Source organism: Microtus oregoni, unplaced genomic scaffold, assembly GCF_018167655.1.
Source record: "Microtus oregoni isolate MIOR12 unplaced genomic scaffold, Mior012 000007F_ref0000211, whole genome shotgun sequence".
Taxonomy (NCBI): Eukaryota; Metazoa; Chordata; class Mammalia; order Rodentia; family Cricetidae; genus Microtus; species Microtus oregoni.
In genome coordinates, this window is record NW_024543066.1 from 33,702,030 (window position 1) to 33,726,359 (window position 24,330).

General features: G+C 35.9%; 1 protein-coding gene across 41 annotated transcripts in view; it reads left to right on the forward strand.

Moving 5' to 3' along the window:
- The window catches only part of Rims1 (regulating synaptic membrane exocytosis 1), a 468,858-nt gene that overhangs the window by 310,310 nt on the left and 134,218 nt on the right, over positions 1–24,330 (forward strand). For 31 of the 41 annotated variants that reach the window (XM_041655608.1, XM_041655624.1, XM_041655649.1 and 28 more), the window contains 11 exons: positions 1,183–1,282; positions 4,667–4,790; positions 8,047–8,093; positions 11,482–11,594; positions 13,171–13,301; positions 14,793–14,964; positions 15,064–15,217; positions 16,203–16,274; positions 20,337–20,493; positions 21,137–21,262; positions 22,790–22,852. In XM_041655608.1, coding sequence (XP_041511542.1) covers positions 1,183–1,282; positions 4,667–4,790; positions 8,047–8,093; positions 11,482–11,594; positions 13,171–13,301; positions 14,793–14,964; positions 15,064–15,217; positions 16,203–16,274; positions 20,337–20,493; positions 21,137–21,262; positions 22,790–22,852 — 1,259 coding nt within the window. The remainder of the gene's footprint in view (positions 1–1,182; positions 1,283–4,666; positions 4,791–8,046; positions 8,094–11,481; positions 11,595–13,170; positions 13,302–14,792; positions 14,965–15,063; positions 15,218–16,202; positions 16,275–20,336; positions 20,494–21,136; positions 21,263–22,789; positions 22,853–24,330) is intronic. The other 10 variants (XM_041655615.1, XM_041655622.1, XM_041655623.1 and 7 more) reach the window with 1 other exon arrangement.

Here is a 24,330-nt window from a genome sequence, read left to right on the forward strand (position 1 = left end):
ATAGGTGATCCTTACAATAATGTTAAAAGTGTAAAATGTTTCTTTTAAACAAATAATGTCCCCTGATTGAAATAAGAATATGTTAGCTACACAGAGATATTTCTATTTTATAGAACAGTGTATAGGTGTACACATACATACATATCTTGCATTATGTATATCCAGACACATGATTTTGCTGACAGTTTCCTAAATTAATATTCCAAGATTTTGCTTTAAATATTGTTGTGTGTTATCTCTTGAGAATTGTTGGCCATAAATTTATGGAATATGTTCAGTTACCTGTAGAGTTCTTGCCTGGCATCCATGAAAGCCCTGTGTTTGAATCAAAGGACAGCCAAGCAAAAAAATTAATTCATGCACTTATTTGTATTTTGTTGATTATTACTATTAATTAATCTTGCTATGAAATAACTCTGGCAGGCTGTATTAATAACTACGTCTCTAAGAACTGTGGACCACACTCACCATTAGGTATTATTATTTCACCTGCCTTTCCTTTCCTCCACCCATCTTTAATTGTGCATATTTGAGACTCCTGCATATTGTAAATTGAGCCTAGAGTTGTTTTTCAGATATATTGACTTTAGGTAAAATGGAAAATGTCGAATTTTTAGCAATATAATTCAGGCTTGAAAGCCAAGTGTTCATAGCTAGGTAAGGGAATGACATTTTCCTGAGGTTTTGTTGTAGATGTGCTGTAGCTATGATACTTGTAGAACAGAATACTTTGTACAGTGTCACTTCCCCCAGGAGGCCTTTGCTTAGGTGGAATCTTAGAATGTATGAATTCAGGTCTACCATTCTACCGCAGTCATAGAAGAGGGGCCGAGATTTGAAATGGACAGTGAGGCATATCTTTATGCAAATAAGTTGATTCACATGGTAGGCATGATATGGAAGACCAATTAACTCAGTGCAAACTGTGCCAACCACTTGATGAATAACCATGAATAGGAACTTGTTCCCCAAGGTCAGTACACAAACTTCCTTACATAGCCAACCCAAGTATAGTGATTCTTAAAAATAATACGTTACTACTATTTACTTCTGTCAAAAATGAAGTTTATGAATGTCTGCTCACTGGATTGTAAGCATGTTAGAAGACAGTGGACCTTTAGTTCTGCTTACCTGTTTATTCCTGGATATCACTTAGGAACTCATGAGTTTGTAATTATCTAGGTGGTTGGAGGAAAAATGACAGACTTAGGACGTCTTGGTGCTTTCATCACCAAAGTGAAGAAGGGCAGCCTGGCAGATGTAGTTGGACACCTAAGAGCAGGTAACTTTTCTCTTTTCCGCATAACAAACTTGTTCTCACTGTATAAATTGATAGGTTTCAGTTTGTGTCAATAGTTTATATGTAAATTGTCACCAAGTCATTTTAAAGCATGGGTACAGCTCTTTTCCTGGTTAAAACGGTCTCCAATTCATTTATAGGGATCTGCGCATAAGCAGCAATTAGGAGATAGTAAGATTAGTAATCTTTTTAATTAATAAAACAACAGATAAAAATGAAAGAATGCTTATTTCATAGATGACTTTATAATATTATAGCAGAAATATAAAGTGGATTAACATCGCAAAAAATGCATTCCACAACATTGTCTTTCATAATCTGTCAAAACACTAATTTAGGATTAGCAACTGCTGTTTGGCATATTGCCCAATGATAATAATGATTCCCAAACAGATTATTTAATGAATTGCAGGTTAATTTAAGTGTGACATATTATGCCGCTTCTATAGAATTTGGGAGGTTATTTTGCTCTCTATAACCTCAAGTGACATAGTAAAAAATAATGATCACTGAATGTACTGTAAATTCAGTAGCAACAAACTTAAAATTGATATTGATGAATTGTTTATTTTCAATTTTAGGTAAAACTATAATAACATTTTTAGTGGATTTCACTGTAGTTGATGGGTAGTTGTGCCAATAAAGGTGATTGTTGACACAAGAATAAATCTAAAAGTATGTTGGAATCCCAAGGTAGCTAAAGCTAGCAAACTTTAGCTACTCATTTTATTTCAGAAGAGAATAGTATAACGGCTTTTGAATTCAGGTGTGTTTTCTTTAATGGTTACTGAAAAAGTGAATGAAGTTATTGCTCGCTATAACATAATCTGTTATCTAAAATAGATAAGGCACAGCTAGAATAATTGTAAAGCATACAAGTATGCTTTTTACCTTAAGCAGTTTGTTTGCACAAAATAAATAGACTCAATGATAGAGACAAATGGATATATATCTCAATCTATAAACTGGCTTCTCTTCTTTTTTCATATAACAGCCTTAGCTCATAAACGTCACCTGTGACATTATTTTTGACTTTTACTTGGGATTTTGGAACCTTTCTTCCATCTTCCATGGATTCATACAGACCTTTCAAGTCAATTCAGTTTGCTGTTGCTTTGTTTAACCATCCGAAACACTCAAGCTTGTTACTCTAGGTCCATCTGTGTCTGCTTCTTGTTTTTCTCCAACTCAAAGCTTTGTAGCTCTGCCCACTGTGAGCCTGCCGAGCTCCCTGGGTATGTCACTGTACCTGTGTCCTGGCCAGCTTTCTCCCTGCCCGCTACAAGACTTGATCAGCACCACCTGTCAACTTGCTCTGATTGTTAAAATCTTTTTCATCCTTCAGTGCTCATAATTCAAATGTTTCTTGATAGCTCACCTAGAGCAGTGACTAATTCCTACCCTCCTGCTACCACCTGGCTCCACTTCTGTTCCTCATTGGATGCTCGTGATAGCAGGAAACACATTGTTAAAAGATTTTTGCACTGGTTTCTGTAGTTTATTTCCACCATGAAATATAAAGACAAAGTGTTGTCGTTTTTTTTTTTCTTTATCGCCTCATTTACTACATCTACTGAGGAGAAGCAAATGGTTTGAATGGTATCAAATACTTTCTGTATTCAGTTTTATAACACTATAAATACATTTAATCACTGTCAGTTTAATATTAAAAGTTATGTGTTCAGATTACTGTCAGGTATGAAGAGTAATTTACAATGCATAACTTGCAAAACAATGGTTGCAATCATTGTTGAGTATTAAAGTCAATCTATTTATATTCATCGTTTTGCAAAAAAAGAGATAGAACAAAATGCAGTAGGAATTGTCAGGATAAGTACTCTTTTATAAAAGTATTTTCTTATCATAGGTGTGAATATACACATATTTATACATTAAATATATGTCTAATGAACTATGTCTAATTATATATAATTCATTAGATATAAATATATATCTAATAAACTGTAATGTTAAACTTTATTTCTTTGTTCAAAAAACTTTTTGAACATTGCTAACATATTGTGAAAATGAATTTGTTTTCTTTCCTTTCTTCTTATCAGCGGAGTATATCAGTGAAAATCTCTCTAGGTATCTTCTTAGGTCAACTTAGTAAGACTTACTTAATCATTGTTAATAACCATATTAGTAATGAAACTTAAGCAGACTCATGCTCTTTACTTTTAAGGAAAGAAATTTTTGGAAAATAAGAATTAAGTTAAGATTTTTTTCTATCTAATATAAAATGACTTGACTTAAAATCTAAGAACTTGGTATTTGTATCTACCTTTAGGTGTACAATGTTACTAATTAATCACTGATTTTAGTTATGTCCTTGATTATTGTAAGACCTAAAATGGTAAGAACAGCATAATAAGCATGGGCATGAGGAAAATAAGCCACCTCAAAGAATCACTAATGTAGAGTTATCTCACCCAGATCTACCATTGTGAGCTAGAAGGCTCTGTTAGAAGGCCATTTAGGCTCTAACATATTTATGAAAATAAATCTTTGCCTTCAAATCATCTGCTCTTAAAGCTCGAGTTAAATACCAGCCATCAGTTGCCTTACTTTATTCCCATAGGACATCATATTTCTGTCCTTCATTGATCTTAGATTATTTCACAAAGAAATCAGTATGATATGAATTCTCTATTGCTTTAAACATGTCCTGCTGTGACTTTAGTCCTCACTACATCCTCTGTGCAGAATGCATGTGTGGTGAACATCTGGAAGGGGGTTAACTGTCATGCAACAGTTTTTACATCTGCTTGCTTTGTAACTGCCATGGCTACCTATGTTACCTTATCTACGGATATGAATTCAGATCCTTTCATGCATTTTTATGCTGTTGTGCATCAGGTGAAGACATTGGAACCTGACTTAGAGATGGAAAATTCATGCTAGAAAATGTTTATTGCTCTTTTTTACCAAAACTAAAACAAAAGTTCTGCTTACTTAATAAGAATCTATCACATGCAGAGCCGCCTGCATTTATTATATTACAGGGCATGCTGCTAACCATTGGTTTTAATGTTTTCATGTAGGCTGTGCTAATTTCCATTCCATAGCATGAGATTATTTTTATATTATTTCTGGTATATTTAAAAAATTAAGTCAGTTTTGTATTGGATGATTTTCAGTGACCAGTCATATTCGGGGAGGAAAGTAAAAGAAGAAAGTAAAGGTGGTTAGCAGAACCAAATAGCCGACATTATATAACAAGTCATTTTGCTTCTGAGAGCGAAGCCTCAAGTATTCAATGATTGGTATATGGTTTGCATTTCTTTGTTAAAAAAAAAAGAGAAAAGATGAGAAAAGTAAACAGAATATATAAGGTAAAAAAATACCCTTTTTTTTAAATTCAAGGGGATGAAGTTCTAGAATGGAATGGTAAACCCCTGCCGGGAGCAACAAACGAAGAAGTTTACAACATTATTTTAGAATCAAAATCAGAACCTCAAGTTGAAATTATTGTTTCAAGGCCTATTGGGTAAGGCTAAAAACACTTACTTCTTAAGCTTAGTGAATGACATGTATTACCAGGGTTTGACAAAGAAGTGTTTACATTCATACAGTACATGTGAACATGGATAGCTTTTTTCATCTATTATTGGGCATATATAATAGACTATAAATCATTCTTAACTTAAAATTAGAATAGAGATTTTCTTCTCTATGTATTAGAAGCTCCACATGGACCATACAAAAATATCAATATATATTTTTCAAAATAGCAACTTGTCTTTTAGTGATTAACTGCTGATGTTTTTTGTAATTTCTAATGTAATCCGTGGTGTTTCCTTTAAGGGAATAACCAGCCAGTTCATCCTGTGACATTTAAATTATTAAATGAGATTATACATCTCCAATAACTTCTTACTCTATCAAGGAGAAATATTTTTCCATGTATTTACAAACAAATGTTTTCAGCTTTTGTTTAAAACTAGGCAGGGAATATCGAATGTTTAGATGTTTGAACCACTATAATATATAATATTTTTCAAATTTCAGTTTTAAACATGATTCAGTAATCTGTAGACAGTAGAATATGTCTCTGTTTCTGTCTTCAGTTTCCTGTACTATTATCTTTTCTCCACAAACTCACTAAGTCCAAAGTCAAACTATATTTGCCATTCTATAAGTTTTAGTAGACACTTGGAACCATGTCATTATAGTGAGCTCACTATATAAATTTATTCTTTGAAATAAATTTTATATCCTTTTGCCAACCCAAGATATTACAGAGCTCTGATTGGAGACATCTTGTTGAAAACTGTTTTCTTTAATCATCATTGTTTCCATGGGTGTTTATCAATGTAAAACACACAAGAAAATATCCATCCTAATATTGTCAGAATGCCAGAGGATGATCATATTTCACAGAATATTAATATATAAAACTCTAAAACAAAGCTAAGTTTTCAATTAATTTTAAGTGGTGACCAAAAATAAACATTAAAGATATTTCCAAAAATACGATATATATCCATGTAGGCTTTTAAAATAACACCACAATTTATGCTAGTTTCATGTGATATATGTTTTAGTTCTGAGGTACATATGAGAATGAAAAAGAGGTAAGTAAACTGGGAAATAATTAAAAATATAAATATAAAATTTATCCTTGAGCCTTGCATACATAGCCAGATATTTTGTAGTTATGTAGCGCTTCCGGAGTCCTGGGTAAAACAATAATTAACCATGACTTAAGAGAACAGACAATTAAAGTGGACTGGAACAACACTAGAATCACTGTTGCTTCTGTCAACACATTGCTTTGAAATGACCATTGGCAGCTGCAAAACCTAGTCCATCGTGGAACATGGCGTTCAGAGGGTATGACTTTAAAGTTATGTCTGAATAAACATCACAGCTATTGTATACATCATTAGAATAAACATCTGAATAAACATCACAGCTATTGTATACATCATTAGAATAAACATCTGAATAAACATCACAGCTATTGTATACATCATTAGAATAAATATCTGAATAAACATCACATATATTGTATACATCATTAGAATAATTCTGGTTATGTTTTCAAAATATGTTAAATGTTGTTAATATTTAATTGGTGGACATAATGCTTTCAGGAATCTTTGTAGATATAATTTGTAACAATTGATTGATACAAATTAAAAGCTAAGTTCCTTTCAGATGTTTCGGGAGACCCTTGACTTTTCAATGCTCCTAATCATTATTAAAATTATGGATCACAAGACTTGTGAGTAGAAATAACTAAGAAAACCAGTGTTAACAAATGGAACTGTATGCATGGGAATCTTACAAAAGCAATTAGTGTTGAATGTTGATCCAAAAAAATGCATGCAGAATTTTAAAAACAACTTCCTGCTGGTCCTCCTTTCAGGAACACATACAATATTTCAGTTGTACATTTTGAGTTTTTAACTGGATGTCTAAGGTTGTCAAAGACTTTTACAATCTAAAATGTCTTCATCATAAATTCTTTCCATTTGCTCAGGTGAACAGTGAGGAAATTGTCACTGTGAAAATAGTTGAATTTTAGGAATTATAAAGTAATCTCAATTATTAGTTCATGGAAAGTATACAAGTTGGTAGTTACATTAAAATTTATGATAAAATATATATATAAAATGGGCAGCATGAGGTCTTATTGTTAGTAGAAAAATTTGGATGTAGTTAATTGTAAAGTTCGTATTAATTAACACAAAATTGATGAGGCATTAAGAACAAAAAGAGAAAAAAAAAGAGAAAAATAATCCAAGTGAATTTAGGCTGTAAAGTAAGTAATTAAAATAATTACCTGATAAGTTGAAAATTCTATTGACAATAACTCCAGTCTGCTTTAATATGTCATATTAATACTTGCATATTATTAATCTTAAATTGCTACTAAAATAGTTTTGAAAAGGTGAGGCAAGATATTCATATACAGTATAATGCCCAAAGCAAAGTGGCCCAGGGTTCTTATGGGATAGTAAGTTCTCAGTGGAAAATAGATTAAACTGAAGTTATCTTAAGTATTTTTACAGAGTAATTTGTGAGCATGGCAGGAGTGGGTGCTCTCATAACTCACTTTAACCATGTAGTGCAAAAGCCATGTATCTGGCAAACTTTAGTAGAGAGATACAAATATCTATCAAGGGCATTTGTTTGCATACATATTATATGTGCCATGTATATATTACATGCACATATATGAAATATTTTGGCCTTTTTTGTTGCAAGCTTGCACCATATTAATTTCCAAAGCAATTCATCCTTTTAATTTCCTTAACTTTGCCCATGATCGTCATCGTCACATTTAATTATGAAGAAATATTTCCATCTGTTTCACTCAGTAAACTCTTTCAGATGTGTTTGTAAAGCATATTACTGATTTGTAAAACTCTGTGTCATTTTGATTTTCTAGACTTGAAATAAAATATTATCTTTAACATTTTTTTTAATTTCCAAAACCTGCTGTTTTGGTAGTAAAAATATTGTGGTGACCTTATCCACAATATTACTGTGATTGTTGTCCATGTTAGAATGTTTTGCTATTAAAACGATATAAAAATTTCTTTTTTATTGCAGTTTCTTTTAAGTGGTGTTTGGCATTCATACACATCAGTAGTTACCTAAATAGTATCTCTCCTTCATTTCTATGCCCCAAAGGCCCCCAAAGGACTTTTGCCTCACTGAAATAAACTGGGCTGTGGTTGCCTCAGGCAGGGTAGTAAACCTGATTGGATTTTCACTGTACCTGTTTCTTTTAGTGACATCCCCCGGATCCCTGAGAGTTCCCATCCTCCCCTGGAATCCAGTGAGTAATAGAATTTCCTTGTTATTAACATATATTAAAGTAACTTAGAAAAGAAGATTGATTGTTTTCCTGAGTCATTTGATATAAAGGACTGTCTTCACTAATATCAGATGTTGTAAATAACTAAAAAATGGTTCTTTACCGAGAGTTTTGTTCTGCTCATTTTTGTGACCACACCAAAATCTTCATTTCAATATCCTTCTTTATAATATAAAGTTGGAAGTGTTCTGTTTGGGGCAGGTGTTTTGAGGGAAAGTGATGCTGATGACTAGAGTTTATTAGAAAACATACTAGCTCTATGAAGAGACAGCAGGGACCTCACAGCTTGGTGTGAGCATTATGGAGAGTTGAGACCCCAGTAGCAGAGGCAGATGGCAAAGCAGGGACATATGCCAGTGTCAGAACATGGCAGAAGTTGAGGAGAGTGGGTTCTTTCTGCTCTTACAACTTTCTGAGGATGGAGGAGGTCTCAAGACCAAGAGCTTGCAGCCAGGCCCTCTGATTTCTGACTGAAAAAGCATGGGATAAAACCGGACTCTCTGAACATGGCGAACAATGAGGGCTGATGAGAAGCCAAGGACAATGGCACTGAGTTTTGATCCTACTTCATGTTCTGGCTTTGTGGGAGCCTAGTCAGTTTGGATGTTCACCTTCCTAGACAGGGATGGAGTGGGGAGGACCTTGGACTTTCCACAGGGAAGGGAACCCTGACTGCTCTTTGGACTGGAAAGGGAGGGGAAAGGAGTGGGGGGAGGGGGAGAAGGGTGGCAGGAGGGGGAGGGAAATGGGAGGCTGGAAGGAGGCGGAAACTTTTTTTTTTCTTTTTCTCAATAAAAAATTAAAAAAAAAAAGATACAAAAAAAAAAGAGACTGTGGGGGGGGGGCACATATGGATGGAACCAATACCCTTTGTGACTGTGAGCCACGACCTGAGCAGGGGCCTGATTCTGGCATTGCACAGTTACTAGGAGTAAAGCTGTAAACTGTACAGAAAAAAAATATTGTGGGCTGGGTGTTATGACACAGGTTTAAAATGTCATATCTTGAATGGCAGAGGCAGGAAATTGCAGGTAAGATTAGCCTGTGCTACTTGGTGAGATTCTGTCACAAGAAAACAAAACATAGGTAGATAGGTAGGATAGATAGATAGATAGATAGATAGATAGATGATAGTTATAGTGAAACTCAACTATTCAGATTTCTTGATGAGCAATCTCAGAAACAGTTTAGACTAGTGGTTCTCAACCTGTGGGTCACGATCCATTCGAGGGTCAAATGACCCCTTTATAGGAGTCAAATAAGACCTTCTGAAACCACACGTATTAACATTAAGATTCATAGCAGTAGTGAAATTACAGTTATGAAGCAGCAACAAAAATAATTTTATGGTTGGAGGCAAGCACAACATGAGAAACTACACTAAATGGTTGCAGCATTAAGAAGGCTGAGATTCACTGGTCAAGACACAATAATAAATAATTGTCATACCACCACGTGATAGTGTCACATGATATCAGGAGTCCATGGATGTAATAGAGGTCACTGATGCGGTGTGTGACAAAACTGTTCATGTACCGTGGTAAAAGAAATTTCTGAATAATAAGTAGAGTCACTCAGGATGGGATAAGATCATATTTTATGTTAATGATACTTGTAGATAATGAAATTTTGTTAATAATCTGGAAATTTTTGGCATTCATATAAACAAGGGCTTGATTCTTTAGGTCTTATTACAGAATTATCCTATAAACTTAAGTTGGTTTAAGGATAATTGGTGTTGAGAAGGGAAGAAAAACATGATCATAATGGAGAAGGGACCAGTGGGCAAGTTACCATCATGATCCCAAACCTGTTGGAGCTGGGACCAGACTCAATTTTAGGCTTTCTGATGACCAATACTAAGAAATACATGGATAAAGTCTCATACATAATAACAGTCTAGATAAAATTAAAAATAAACTCATTTTTATAAGCTAGCATTATCATAAGAAACATATTCTAAGACCTAAAATGGTTAGTAGAATTAGACTAAATAAACCTGATTAAAGAGAAATTACATTTTATAGCTGTATTCCATGTAATTAAAAGTTTCCTTTTCAGGGCATAAAATGATGGAAGTGGCCTCATTGAATCCTCATTTTGGAGTGGCTGACACAAAACACACTGCTCTCTTCTTACAGGGAGTAGGGGATAGTTTATTCTGGAGCCGTTTTTAGTGAACATGGCTAGGAACACAAATTTATGTAACCCCAAATTCCATGTTCCAACATGGAAGCACTTTCCTGTAGTTGTATAGATTTATAGAACCAAGAAAGTTAATAAATTATGAAAAGTTTAAAATGTATAGATGGGAACATAATAGAGGTGGTTACAGCAAGATGGCGGAAGCTTTTCTATATAGAGAGTAACGATGCCAGTGGCACCAGGATTTATCCCTATTGCTTGAACTGGAATTTTTGGAACCCATTCTCTTTAGATGGATACTTTGCTAAGCCTAGATATAATAGGGAGGGCCTTGGTCCTTCCTCAAAACAATGTGCCTTACACTCTCTGAGGAGTGGATGGGAGAGGGAAGGAAAGGTGGAAGGACTGGGAGGAGGGGAGGTCCTACCTTCCTTCTGGACCTGTAACATCCCTATCCCACTACATCAGTGCAATCTCAACCAGTCTTTGTAGACACAGCTTCCATTCACAGACTATAGAAAAGAATCGCGTGGGTAACGTGCAATTCCACAGGATTTCTCAATGAAGCACTTACTGAGTTTTTGAATATTCAAGAACCTAACAGGATAATTGTGCTTCCTAGCATCCCGTTTTTCTGCATATGCCTGAGCGCTGAGCAACAGCAGCCTCCATAGAGGTTTCTGTGAGAGTGAAGGGGGATCCCCTGCAGTAAATTAAAAAGAAATACTATGCTCAGAAGTTTGAGAGATTTATTTGTGACATTAAATTTAAGAGATATAATCCTTTTTAAAAGAGTGTTGAAATCTAAATTTAAATGTGGCTCATAAACTCTATCAGTTTGTCACTGGAAACAGTACATAGCAATGTTCATCAGGGACGATCATTAACACAACAGGTATCATCTTCTTGGTGATGACATCAGACAACTTGTTCAGGGATGTAATTTATGACAGAGCTGATAGTGAACAATTTCCTTCAACATGTGGATAAGATCTATTATGCTGAAACAAATGAATACAGTATCTTATTATATCATTTAAAGTAGATAGTTAACTAAGGAAGATGAAAAAGAGCATTCATTCTCCAGCTATCCCATGAAAAGAAAATCCCACATCAGATAGTATTAACTATGTCTTCATTCAGATTACAGGTTCAATAATGTTTTCCTTACACTAACCCTTGTTCATTTTTATTCTCATTTTAGGTTCAAGTTCCTTTGAATCTCAGAAGATGGAAAGGCCTTCCATTTCTGTTATTTCTCCAACCAGCCCTGGAGCTCTGAAAGATGCCCCACAAGTCCTACCTGGGCAGCTCTCTGTATGTACTTTTTATACTCAGTGAATGGCATTAGGATGTGTTCTTTGAATCGCCTGGCTTTCCAGAGCCTCCAGTGAATACATAGTCATTTGACACTATCATCCACTTCACCATTGTGGGTATATTTCTCCCGCTTTTCCTCTAGTTACATATATTGGCATACAAATATTTATTGGATGTTTACAATGTGCTAATTGCTCTAAACATTCATTGGTAAATGGTAGCATCTGGAAGAATATCCATACTTTTGTAATGTTACATCAATGCTCCATGTTAAATCAGTAGTCACATACATTCATAGAAAGCCACATTCAATCATCTTAACCTCTTTATGATCCTAGACCTAAGAAACTTAAATTTAAAAAAAAATCTCATTATCTTCTTAGGGCATTTGTTTGTGAACATACAGCACAGATGATGTTCAAAAACAGTGACCAACATATTTTCTGTGAGTTTACTCTGGAGAAACCTAGAAAAATAAACTGACCAAGTGTTATGAATAGCTCATAGATTAAAAATAGAAAGTGAAATGTTTGTATTAATAACTATGAAGAAATCATGCTTCAGATTGTTCTATGAGCAGTTGAGTTTTTAATCTTCAGTGTTGTGTGACTTTCTCTAGTCCCTCTTGATACTCTTTTGATTGATAAGTCAAAAGAAATAAATTTATAGTCACCGTTGTTCCCAAATCCTCCTTATAAGAAATAGCATAACCTGTTTTGCTTAGCTGATTGGACATATTTTTTCATTGTACTTATCCCTGGCTCTTCACCTATACCATTAAAGGTGGCTGAAGCCTAAATTGGTTGGTATAAAAAATCAAATGGAGGGTTGGATTCATGATTCCCCAGACCCTTGTTCTATTCATTGCAGCGATGAAGTAGCTTCTAGATTCAAAGACAGCGTGTAAGTGAACACCATGAGTTCAGAGGCATGTTCTTGCTACCAGCATGAACTATGCCTTTTGTGTTCAGATCCAGTTTGAGTCACCTTTTGTTTCACCATTGGGCTGCAACATGAAGAATTCATTATCAGAAGTGCCACTCAGCTTCTCGCCCTGGGTGTGTCCCTTTCTTCTCCCCTCTCCTCTTTTGCTCCTCTCTTTTCTAGATTTCTCCTCCTATTTGTTCTCCCTGCCTGCCAATCGCACTTATTATTTTCTTGCCTAGCTGTGGCCATTCAGCTCTTTATTAGATCAATCAGGTACCTTAGACAGACAAGGTGAAAAAGCAACATACGTAGTTAAACAACATACATAGTTAAACAAATGGAACACACCGTTACACAGCTGAAGTAATATTGTAGAGCATAAGCAAGTGTGGCACATCTTTGCCTGGTAAAAATAATATTCCACTACAGTTGCATTTTCACGCCGAAGATGTCAGATTTACAGACTTTGAGCTATACACAAGATGCTTTCTAAAGGGAAAAGTTAACTTCTCAATGGCTGTGTTTTCAAATCACTGTAATTCCAGGACACTTCAAGTCAAAACCTAAACCTTTAAATAGAGTTATGCAAAATTTCTATTAGCTCGTGATTTCAAATAATCGGAACCTCTTTGTGCAACTGCCCTAGGTAAAGCTGTGGTATGATAAAGTGGGACACCAGCTGATTGTAAATGTTCTACAAGCAACGGATCTACCCCCTAGAGGAGATGGGCGCCCCAGGAATCCCTATGTAAAAATGTATTTTCTTCCCGATAGAAGGTAATGAATGATTTTTGAAAAGTTTACTAGGCTTGGTATTAATTAGAAAGATAGGATTTCCTTTCTGGGATGTATTTTCTGATTATATAGTAAGTAATCCCCTGTAGGAATTAATCTGTCTTGTCCCTGAAGACAATGTCTCAGATCTTTTACTTGAAAACAATATGGTACTTTTAAATATGCCCATTAGTAGAGACACTACATTAAGCATGTACCTTATATATCTGACCTACAGTCAGAACCATTGATGCATATATAATTGGAATTAGTTCTATTAAGTAATAACAGTATTATGCCCTATGGGATCATTTTGAATTTTGATGTTACAAAATAACCATAGGAAAAAAATATGTGCTAGAAATAGAGTTCAGCGGCAGAAGACTCCTCTCGCTTGATGACGCACTGGGTTTGAACCTCATCTCAAGATACTGATAATAAATGACAACTCAGTTGTTCAGCCATTACAGGACAGTCATACAATCCCCTCTAAGGCTTGTGGAACATTGTAGAATAAAGCAATGCAAATAATGCAAAACATATACATAGATATGTTATAAAACTCCAAATTCTGGGAGAGACGGAACATTTTTTTTTATTTTTTATACTTTATTTTTTTATTGAAAATTTCCACCTCCTTCCCTCCTCCCTCCCCCTCCCCTCTCCAGTCCAAGGAGCAGTCAGGGTTCCCTACCCTATGGGAAGTCCAAGTCCTCTCCGCTCCCTTCAGGTCCAGGAATGTGAGCATCCAAACAGACTAGGCTCCCACAAAGCTGAGATGGAACATTTTTAATCATGAACTCAAAGAGTCTGCGTTTGCCTGTACTGCGCACACACAAACATACACACATGCATTCAGGCCAGATACACATGCCACACACACATCACTCACGTACCACACACACATACACGCACACAACACACATGCATTAACAGAGCACACAGACACACAACACACATACAACATATACAAATGCTTACACACAACACACACATATAAACACAACACGCAAAACACACACATACATATATAGCACACACACATACACATGGAGGGAGATCATTCATCAGCCAGGTATGGATTGGCGCTCAAGGACTCTATTCCTCATAGATGAATTATTTGCTACAGAAAGATTTCAGATTGGCCAAGTTTCCCCTTCAGTTTTCTGCTCTGTGGGAGCACAGGCCAGTGGGTGCAGAGGCTGCTCTGGTTAAACTCAGGAGGTTCTAAAACAAAAAGTCACAAATCTCAGAAAAGGACATGTAGGGAGTTGGGTGGGAAGATTTACAGGGAATGGGATGAGGTAAGTGGGGGGAGGCAGAAGTAAACAGAATGCCGTACCTATGTGAATGAAGTTATCAAAGAATAAGCTTAATACAGAGAAAGAAAAGGGAGAAGCGTGGAAATCCTGACTTAAATGACACACGGCTGCACTAGAGAGCAGCACGTCCTTGATTTCACTTGCTCACTTTGGAAACATCTTTATTTCTTAGCGACAAAAGTAAAAGGAGGACCAAAACTGTAAAGAAAATTCTAGAACCAAAATGGAACCAAACATTTGTCTACTCGCATGTACATCGTAGAGATTTCCGGGAGCGAATGTTGGAAATTACTGTGTGGGATCAGCCAAGAGTCCAAGAGGAAGAAAGTGAATTTCTTGGAGAGGTGATGTTTAGATTCAAGTCAGCTGCGTGCTGCGGCTTTTGACATCTATTAGTCGCGAGACCTTGCGGCTTGTGTTTCATTTGAGAACTGCCTTTTCAGATTCTCATAGAGCTGGAGACGGCACTTTTGGATGATGAGCCCCATTGGTATAAACTCCAGACACATGATGAATCCTCACTACCTCTGCCTCACCCATCGCCGTTTCTGCCAAGGCGGCATATCCACGGAGAGAGCTCCAGCAAGAAGCTGCAAAGTAGGTGAACTTCAGTTTAGTTGGCAGACAGTGATGGTGTTTCTGGGTTCTGCTTAGGGATAGATGCTCAAAAAGATAGCTTTGCAAAAGTTGTATGGTAGAGCAAACTAGTGGAGAATTGCTCATCTCTCTATAAAAGAGATTTAGCTGTGCTATTTTCTACATGTCACGATAAAATAATATATGAAATATAGATTATTGAGAGATGAAAGCTGCAAGTCTCCCAGGGACCACCGTGGACATTGTTTGAAACATTGAGGGGCTGAATGATTGAATGATTCTCTATTTAGTAGTGGGTGCCTACAAATAAAGTCATAACAGCTTTATCACGTTTAGGGTATTTTAATCTCATTGATAAGAAAGATATATATTTAAGGGGTGATATTATTATAAGCTTATTTCTCTGCATGTGGTAATTAGGAAGAGTCATTTTCTCTATAATATTTTTGGGTTATCACGTAAATAATCGCTGCAAGAGATGAAACTTAGAAGCATTGTTTTCGTCACCTTGATTCAGGTTTTTGCCTTTTTGTTGAATATAATATGTCAATAGTTCCCTGACCAATAATTTCCTCAAAATTAATATTCACCAGTAGCATGGCTAACAAACATATGTTTTAACAATGGGCTTGATGCTTTTGAAGCATCCTGAGGTGTGCCAGATGGCTGACAAGGTAGGTCTTTGAGGCTGTGCCCTCAGCCTCACTCTTCTCCCTACAGGGCAAAGTGTAGGCACTTCATTATACGCTGTCAGTGCAGCATTTAAAATAAAGAAGGACATGAGTCAAATTATATTCCATAAGAGCCCTTCAGTGAATTTTGTTTGGAGGAAATTCTAAAAGCTGTGTTTTTTTTTTTTAAAGCAAACTTGTTTCTCGACAAACCAGACCAGTGTTTACTTTGAATTATTCTTGTTCAACTATGTCCTTTGCATATTGTAAACCGAGTAGACACAGAGGTCTCTGTTTGCCTTACTGTTGTGCAGGATCTCAGCGAATCAGTGATAGTGACATCTCAGATTATGAGGTTGATGATGGTATTGGAGTAGTGCCTCCAGGTGCGTGGTGAAGAGCATGGCTCTGCTTCCCTCTGTCCGCTTGATTCCGCTGCCCACTTCCAGGCTCCTTCCGGATGCTGAGCTGGAGGTCTTTAGTGCAGAAACATCAGTGTTTTGTTATTCCATGGTGACTTGAGTTTCAAATTGCTAACAATGTTTAAAATGGACGAGCATCTCCGAATTCACACTCTACTTAATTGACATAGTCAGGTTCCCCCATAAAAGTATGCCTATGTAGGATAAACAGAAACCACTATTTCATAATACTCTGAGCATTGTGGAAATGTGGATTTCATTATGAAAGGATATTGTTAATTTTATTACATCCAATTCCACTCTCCTGTGTTTTATATTGTATTTCTATGATTTTCCTTCCCCCATTTCTCAAAATACCATAGCCTTCCATGGAATATACTGAGAAAGGTGCATGGCAGGGTTTAAAATTGCATGTGGCATGGCTGTAGCTTTTATTGCTTTTGTGGTGTGCTCACTACTTATACATGTGTGTGTGTGTGTGTGTATGTTTTGAGGTAAGACAACGTGCTAGAAAGAGTCACTATTTTTTTTGAAGTGTTTGTCTCCTTGTCTTTGTATAAGTTGGCAAAAGTTTCGTGAAATATGAAAGTGTAGATTCACGTTTTCCCCTCTGAGTTGTCAGAAAAGCACTTAAAATCAAGGAACACTCACGTTCTTTGCATTGGTCCTGTTCAATTCCCTCTGTTTACTAAGGGGGAGCAGGCGGTTCCACTGAGAATGGAAAGAGAGATTACAGCATATAGAAATGAAAGGTAGTTGGTTAGTACAGGCACGTGTGCCCTTTGTTTATGCAACGTCTGCTGCCGGGTGCACTTAGTTCAAGGAGGAAGGTCTTAATAAAATTGGTAGAATCAGCACTAGGGAGAGAGTTCATGCTTTTGGAAAGGTCCATAGAACTTCATTCAAGATATGATTAAAATACAGAGAATTTTCTAAAATCACATATTTGCTATGTGTCTTTCAAAGAAGGTACTTATGTGGAAAAAGTAAATATTGTTAAATTAAACAGTTCTATGACTTAGACTAGATTATGAATGAATAGTTTTGTATAATAATGAGTAACATTTTCTATTTGCAGATTTTATTTTTAAAAGATCATTATAATTGTGCACATTCTTAAAACACTATTTCACAGAATAGAAAATCATAAAATTGAATGAAATCAAATTGCTAAAATGATTATAAATTTAAATCTATTGACACATTTAAATTCATATAATGAATGAGAGTATTGCTGTAAGAAAGTAATCAAATATTTATTGGGGTTGATCAGCCTTAAAGTTATTACAAACTTACGTAAATACAACTTGCTACTATGGGTGTTTCCCATGTTATACTCACCTTTCTCACTTTTTAAAATGAGGCAGCAGAGGATGAATGAATAGCCAACTAAAAACACTTATTCAAGTGGTGGGCTCCTTTTCCTTTCTCTGAGATAAACGTGTACATCATACATCGGCTCCTGAGAAGTCAGCATGGGTGATGAATCCACTACCTGTGAGATTATGACTTGGACATCTTGTATAAAACACTGAATTATAAATATACCTCTGTCCACTACTCAAGTGTATTATAGTTGCCCTAGTGTTTGGTAGCACATAGAATCTTTATTATAGAAATCTGATGCTTCAAATTGTGTTTCACAGTATCTAGCTCTGTAAATTAAATGACCACAGCCTGAGAGATAAGAATTTATATAACCAATAAGTGACAGTGTATGTTTCAGATCTCATTTTATTAACTAGTGAGCAGAATCATCAATTTCCTAAAAATTTCAGACATCTACTTCTTTGGTCCAATATAAAGATACAGGGACCCTCTAAAGATACACGGAACAAATATAATTTAGTAAAGATATGTACATTATGAATCAATACACATAATAGTTCTAAATAGAAGAAAGATGAAGCATTGATAAAATGTAGATAAGTGAGCATGAAGAGAGGGGATTAGGTTAATGAGTACAATGTGCTCCTGGTACTTCTGGGTGACTATGAACTTGCTCTTGCATTTCTAACATCCTGTGTGAAGACAGAAGGGAGTTGCTGATTGTAGATGGCCTGAGGAAGCTTGAGCGCTTCATTCACAATGTGCTCCTGGTACTTCTGGGTGACTATGAACTTGCTCTTGCATTTCTGAAGACAGAAGGAAGTTGCTGATTGTAGATGGCCTGAGAAAGCTTGAGAGCTTCATTCACAATGTTCTACAACAACCAAGTCTCATACTTCCTCATTCCTCATGTACTTAATAGCTACTGCAATCATAGCCCTACAGCACGCAATCCTATGGTTTTGTAAACTAAGTAGTTCCAGCTGCTTAAGAAGAATGAAACCCATATGCAAAATGCTGTTATTTGAAGGCTGGCATCCTCCACTTTTGGAGCATCTTAGTAAGTTCAGGAAATAAAAATAAAATTTCTAATTTATAACTGAACAAATGAAAAAAATTAAGATGCGAGTTAGCACTGCCTCTTTTATTTAACTCATCACTTAAGACTGTGTGCAGCCAATAATTTAAAACCAAGGATTCGAAAAGATAAATTAAGCAAGATATGACGATTAATCTATATATTATTTTATATAACTAATGTGACTATACTACAATTAAAATTAAATTATAAATAATTATTAATGTAGGTAAACTTTAATGTAAGTGGATATATAGATATAGTAACTTTAAATATAGAATCATACTTTAAAATATTGATGATTCATATAATATTATGCAGGCATAAATTAAGTATCATGTCTTTTCACCGCACATTGTTTCTTATTTTCTTTGCACTAATGAAAATTCATGACCATCATAAAAACATAAAAAAACACCACTTTTAAATTGTGAGCTGTTTTCATGGATTTCAGACTTTTCCGTCTGAATCAAAGCAGAAATGACACAGATATTTTTTATCCCAAATACATCACAATTGGTGTTTCTGTGCAGTGGGGTTAACTGTGTTCATTTAACCATGGTTCATGAACACAACGAAGGGCTAGTTTTACATATCCTAGATAGGTTTGATGACTTCCAAGTCTAACAGTCTCTGTTTCATTGCCATCAGGCTCTCCGCTCATACACTAGTTCCTTTGAAATTTGCATTTATTGGCTGCAAACCTCACAACCAGTGTTTGTCATAGCAAAGAGCAACTGCTCTTCTTTGTTCATTAAAATGAGTGTGGGATGTTTTTATAGCCAATTAAAAATGGTTAGAATGCTTTTGTGATGACTGCATTTGTAATACGACTAAGTGGTTGATCCTTTAGAACAATTCAGGGGTTGGAGGGATGACTGAGTCTGTAAAGTTTGCAGCACAAGCCCAGACTGTCATGGTGGCATGCGCTTGTGAACATAACGCTGAGACAGTGCAGACAGGAGGATCCTTGGAGCTCACTGGCCAGGCAGCCAAACAGAATAGATGGTCTTCAGGGTCAGGGAGATGCCTTTTCTCAATAAGATGAATCACAGTAGCGGAAGATATTTCATGATGACCTCTGGCCTTTCCGTGCCCATACTTATACATGGGCAGCTTCACAAACATACACATACATACACACATTAACAGGCACAGATGCACACAAAAATATATACCACACACAGAAGAAAAGAAAGAAGAACTAAAATTAATTAAATTTGAAGAAACACCAGGTCTAATCATTGGCTTGTATATTGACTCTAGTTCTCTCGCTGCTTTGTTTATGTTGCTGAAAAGTCACTAACTCATTCGTTTTTTTTTTTTTAAATTAGAATTGTTCCCCAATTCATCATAATGTCTGAGGCATAGACCGTCATGTTACTGTTCAGTATCTTCATGGTAGCTTTGAGCCTAACTGTAATGTGTTCTTCTGCATGTCTTAGCTTACACTTTGTGTATGTAGACGCAAAGCTTTGGGCAGTAAGACTAATAATACTGATTGCATGGCGTTTAACATTAGAAGGTTGGTGGCTGCTTGGATATAATTTCATCATTTCCATGTTAATTTATGCCATACAAAGTCCTAACAAGTCTTTTTCTCCATATACTTTTGTCAGTGGGTTATAGATCTAGTGCTAGAGAGAGTAAAGCCACAACATTAACAGTGCCAGAGCAGCAAAGAACCACTCATCACCGCTCACGTTCCGTGTCTCCTCATCGCGGCGATGATCAGGGAAGGCCGCGTTCACGTTTACCAAATGTGCCATTACAGAGGTAGGTGGGGAGCAGGTTAAAGTCCTCGACAGCTCTTTCTTTTCTTATATTCCAGTGGATTTTACTCTAGATCAGTAATTGCAATGAAATGATGGTTTAGCCAATCAAGTTAAGGAATTTTGCTGTTTGTTAGCAGAGACCTAGCTCATCCCACATGGGTTCAAAAAGTTTAATACTGAAAGAAAAAAATGAACAACAGCAGTTTTCTGAAAGGAGAATATATTATAAAGATATACAGTATTATTTCTTTGAAGCGGTTTAAGTCCTGGAAGACTCTCTCTCTCTCTCTCTCTCTCTCTCTCTCTCTCTCTCTCTCTCTCTCTGTGCATGTCTGTGTATGTGTCTCTCTGTGTGTGTATTTTCTATTTCATCTGACTCTGAACATACTTCTGAAGCTGTAACTATACAGATAAAAATCATGGGCCTTTTTATACAGACATAAAATCAGGTTGGAAAAATGCAACAGAGGCAAAACTGAGAGTCTGTTCTCTTAGTTCATCGAATAAAATTGGCTTCGGTGTTATGTTAGCATCTTTAAAGCATTTGTCATTTGTTAGCCAGTTATAGTCCCTTTTTCCCCCCTTTAGTCTGTTGATAGTTTGGGAAAATACTTTGTCACGTGAATTTTTGTGCAATATTCTAGGAGCTTAGATGAAATTCATCCAACACGAAGGTCACGTTCTCCAACCAGACACCATGATGCCTCCCGAAGTCCAGTCGATCACAGATCCAGACATATGGAAAGTCAGTATTCATCGGAACAAGACAGGTACTTTTCTAAAGTATAATCACAATACTGTAATCTTTCTATGTTCTGTTTTAATATATACAAATATTGCAGGATGATATATGAAAGAGTTAAGTTGCATCATTCAAAACTGAACTCTCCAACAGTTTTGATAAACATATGCAAATCTCAAAGTTATTCAGTCAAGGTCATACTATTATTCATATTTTTAGTCATGCTTATTTAGTTGTGACGTTTCATTGACTTGGATGTTGACCTATATTTTAGAAGAAAGGCTACGTGAAAAATTTTGAATAACTTTTCTCCATGGGTCACATTTGGATTGTTGTATTTTTGTAATTATAGAAGTGACATTGTTTCTCTAATTCAAGTGTTTTTGATAATGGTCATCTTAAAGGTTGTTTTCACTGCAGACTCTGAAAACGTCAATAATGTTTTGTTATATACCACTTTCTTATCACGTGTCTTCTCATAGGCCTCTGTGAAATACTACATATGCAGATAGATTATTATATGGGTGTGTACATTATTAGTTCTTCACTTATTAATGAACAAATAACCTGTGGAAATTGTTAGTTGGAATCTATATAATAAACGTATTTTTCTTCATGCCCACAGACATTCTCATCAAAGTAACCACATGGATGTGCTGGATTAGCCTAGGGGTAGTGCAGGATTGGAGTTAAAGTGGAATGAAACTCACCTTGTTGAATGTTCTCTTCTGGTGTTTTGAAGTGGAGGAAAGTGCAGGGAGGGCTAGAGCGAGGAGAGTGGTGTGGAATGAAGGATGTGAAGGACTCAAGGACACAAAACCCAAGCTGAGCATCTTAAGTTCCTATGGGAAGTGCTGCTGTGACCTTCAAGTGTGAATCACATTGGAGACTGGGGGACAGAATTGCTCTAAGGAATAGTATTTCTTACTGCTCAGTTGAGTGAGTGAGTGGGTCCTGCATAGCCAACTCTATTCTGGGTCCCGGTGAATAGTAGTGGGACTACAATCAGCAATGGGCTACATGGCTAAGGAAAGCGACGTATTTAAAACAATTTGATTATAGAATAAAAACCCTAGTTAAGAAAAAAAACATAATATGATACACATTCTGAGTGGCTACTAATGACTAGGAAATGATCATGTTGCTAAGTTTCTAAAAAAGAAATAAAACCAATTATTTTCCATTAATATCTGAAAGGTCAAACTTATGCATTTTAGTTACTGAAATAACTGTATTGGGAAATGTGTTCCTATACTTTTTTGGGAAAAGGCTGTTTTTCTAACCTTTTTATTGTTTCATAAAATTGTTTTGAACCACTAAGTAGTCAGTCAGCAGCCATTAGGACGTCAACCATAATGTTTGTTACTCTATTGTTTGAATTTTTTAACGCTGTCATGTTTATTTTTTTGTTTAACCTCTCAAGCAAGTACGCTAGTGCAGATGATCTGGTTTTTCCCCCTTTTCATGTTTTCATTGGCATACCATTGGCACAACCCATGTCATTTAATGCCTCATGATTTATCTGTCTCACCCACCACCCATCCTGTCTGTGCAGTGAGCTTCTCATGCTGCCCAGAGCAAAACGAGGACGAAGTGCAGAATGCCTTCACACGACCAGGTAAATACAAGGATTTGGTGATGCTGACTGTGTGTGATGATTCGCTTCCCATTCTGCTAATCCGTCTCTCCCTTGGCAGTATTATTCCTACACCGTAGAATTCCCCAACCATTCAAAAGCAACATTATTTCATATGGAGGTTAGGCAAAGATTTCAAAAACATTTTAATCAAAACAGACCACTTCGACATGAGTATATTAAGAAAAAAAAATCAAGACTGGTGAGCCTCTTTGGAAATATTTTCACACCCATAAAAAAACGAGGAACCAGTTTCTCCAATTTTGATTGCAAATGCCCATTGTGAGCTCCGCCTCTTCACACGCGGACTTAAAGACCTGTCTAGTCACAAAAGCTCTGTTCTCCCGTGCGTGGCAGGTTTACTGTGTTCATGATTGTGGTTTTGTTGCTTTAGCCTTTCAAACGCTTCCTTTTGGAACTTGCTATCTTTTATGTTCTCTTTTTCTTTCTGTTTTTATTTAAATGTTTTCAGTTCGTTTTTAATGGCTTGGCTTCAGGTTCCTTAATGCCCCTGTCCCTACTAGTTCAGAAATTTCCTCATGAGGACATGCATACGTACATGTAATACCTCTTAAAGTTACTTAGAGGAGAGAGAGGACGGTATACTCCTTTGCTTAAAGCATGATGCAAAATGTTAGGCTTGTATCTTGAATTTCAAATCTGATAAAAATAACTCTTTAGCGATTACTAGTAGAGTCTAGCTAGCTAATCATTGCTGTCAGTTTGTAGTCAACTGAATGTTGAGAAGCAGATGAGTGAAAAGAGCACAGATTCTCCCAAGTGTGAAAAACCCACAGGAAAGAGTACAAAGGCCTCACCTGCGATACAGAGAGAATTTTAGGATTCATTGTATTCCTTCAGGACACATGGTTCTGATTGAAAATGTGATCGTGACTGGGCTAGCAAGAATTGTTTGAAAAGTACTCATCTAAAATTATCCAGCTGCTAATCATTATTCAGTTTATTTTGTAGGGCCACAGGATAAGTGAGGAAATTGTTAATTCTATGTATCAACTGAGGTTAAAGTAGAAAATCATGAAGGTTTTTAATTACCTCAAATCATTTATTACACTAAACTCCTCAGGCTCCCAGCAAATGTTTCTAAATAGCAATGAATTATTTACAAGTTCTGTACATTTTCTTCTATTGCTGTCTATTTCCTTTCCTAAGAAAGGAGAAAAGATTCATACATATTTTTCTGTTTATGGATCTAATTTGTGCCTGGATGTACACCAGTCTAAATAAAATGGTTTCTCTTCATTTTTTATCTTGTACTTATCAAGGTGAAGTATCAGGGCTTTTAAAAATGCCATGCCTCTAGTTGCATCATTTAATATAATCTCATTTTTAATACAAACGTTTCACAAATTATTCCAAATTATTCCATGTATCTTTAATGTTTGACGGATAGGATCAACTAATGGTTTTAGATATCTTCATATAGGTAGTCAGTCATCTTC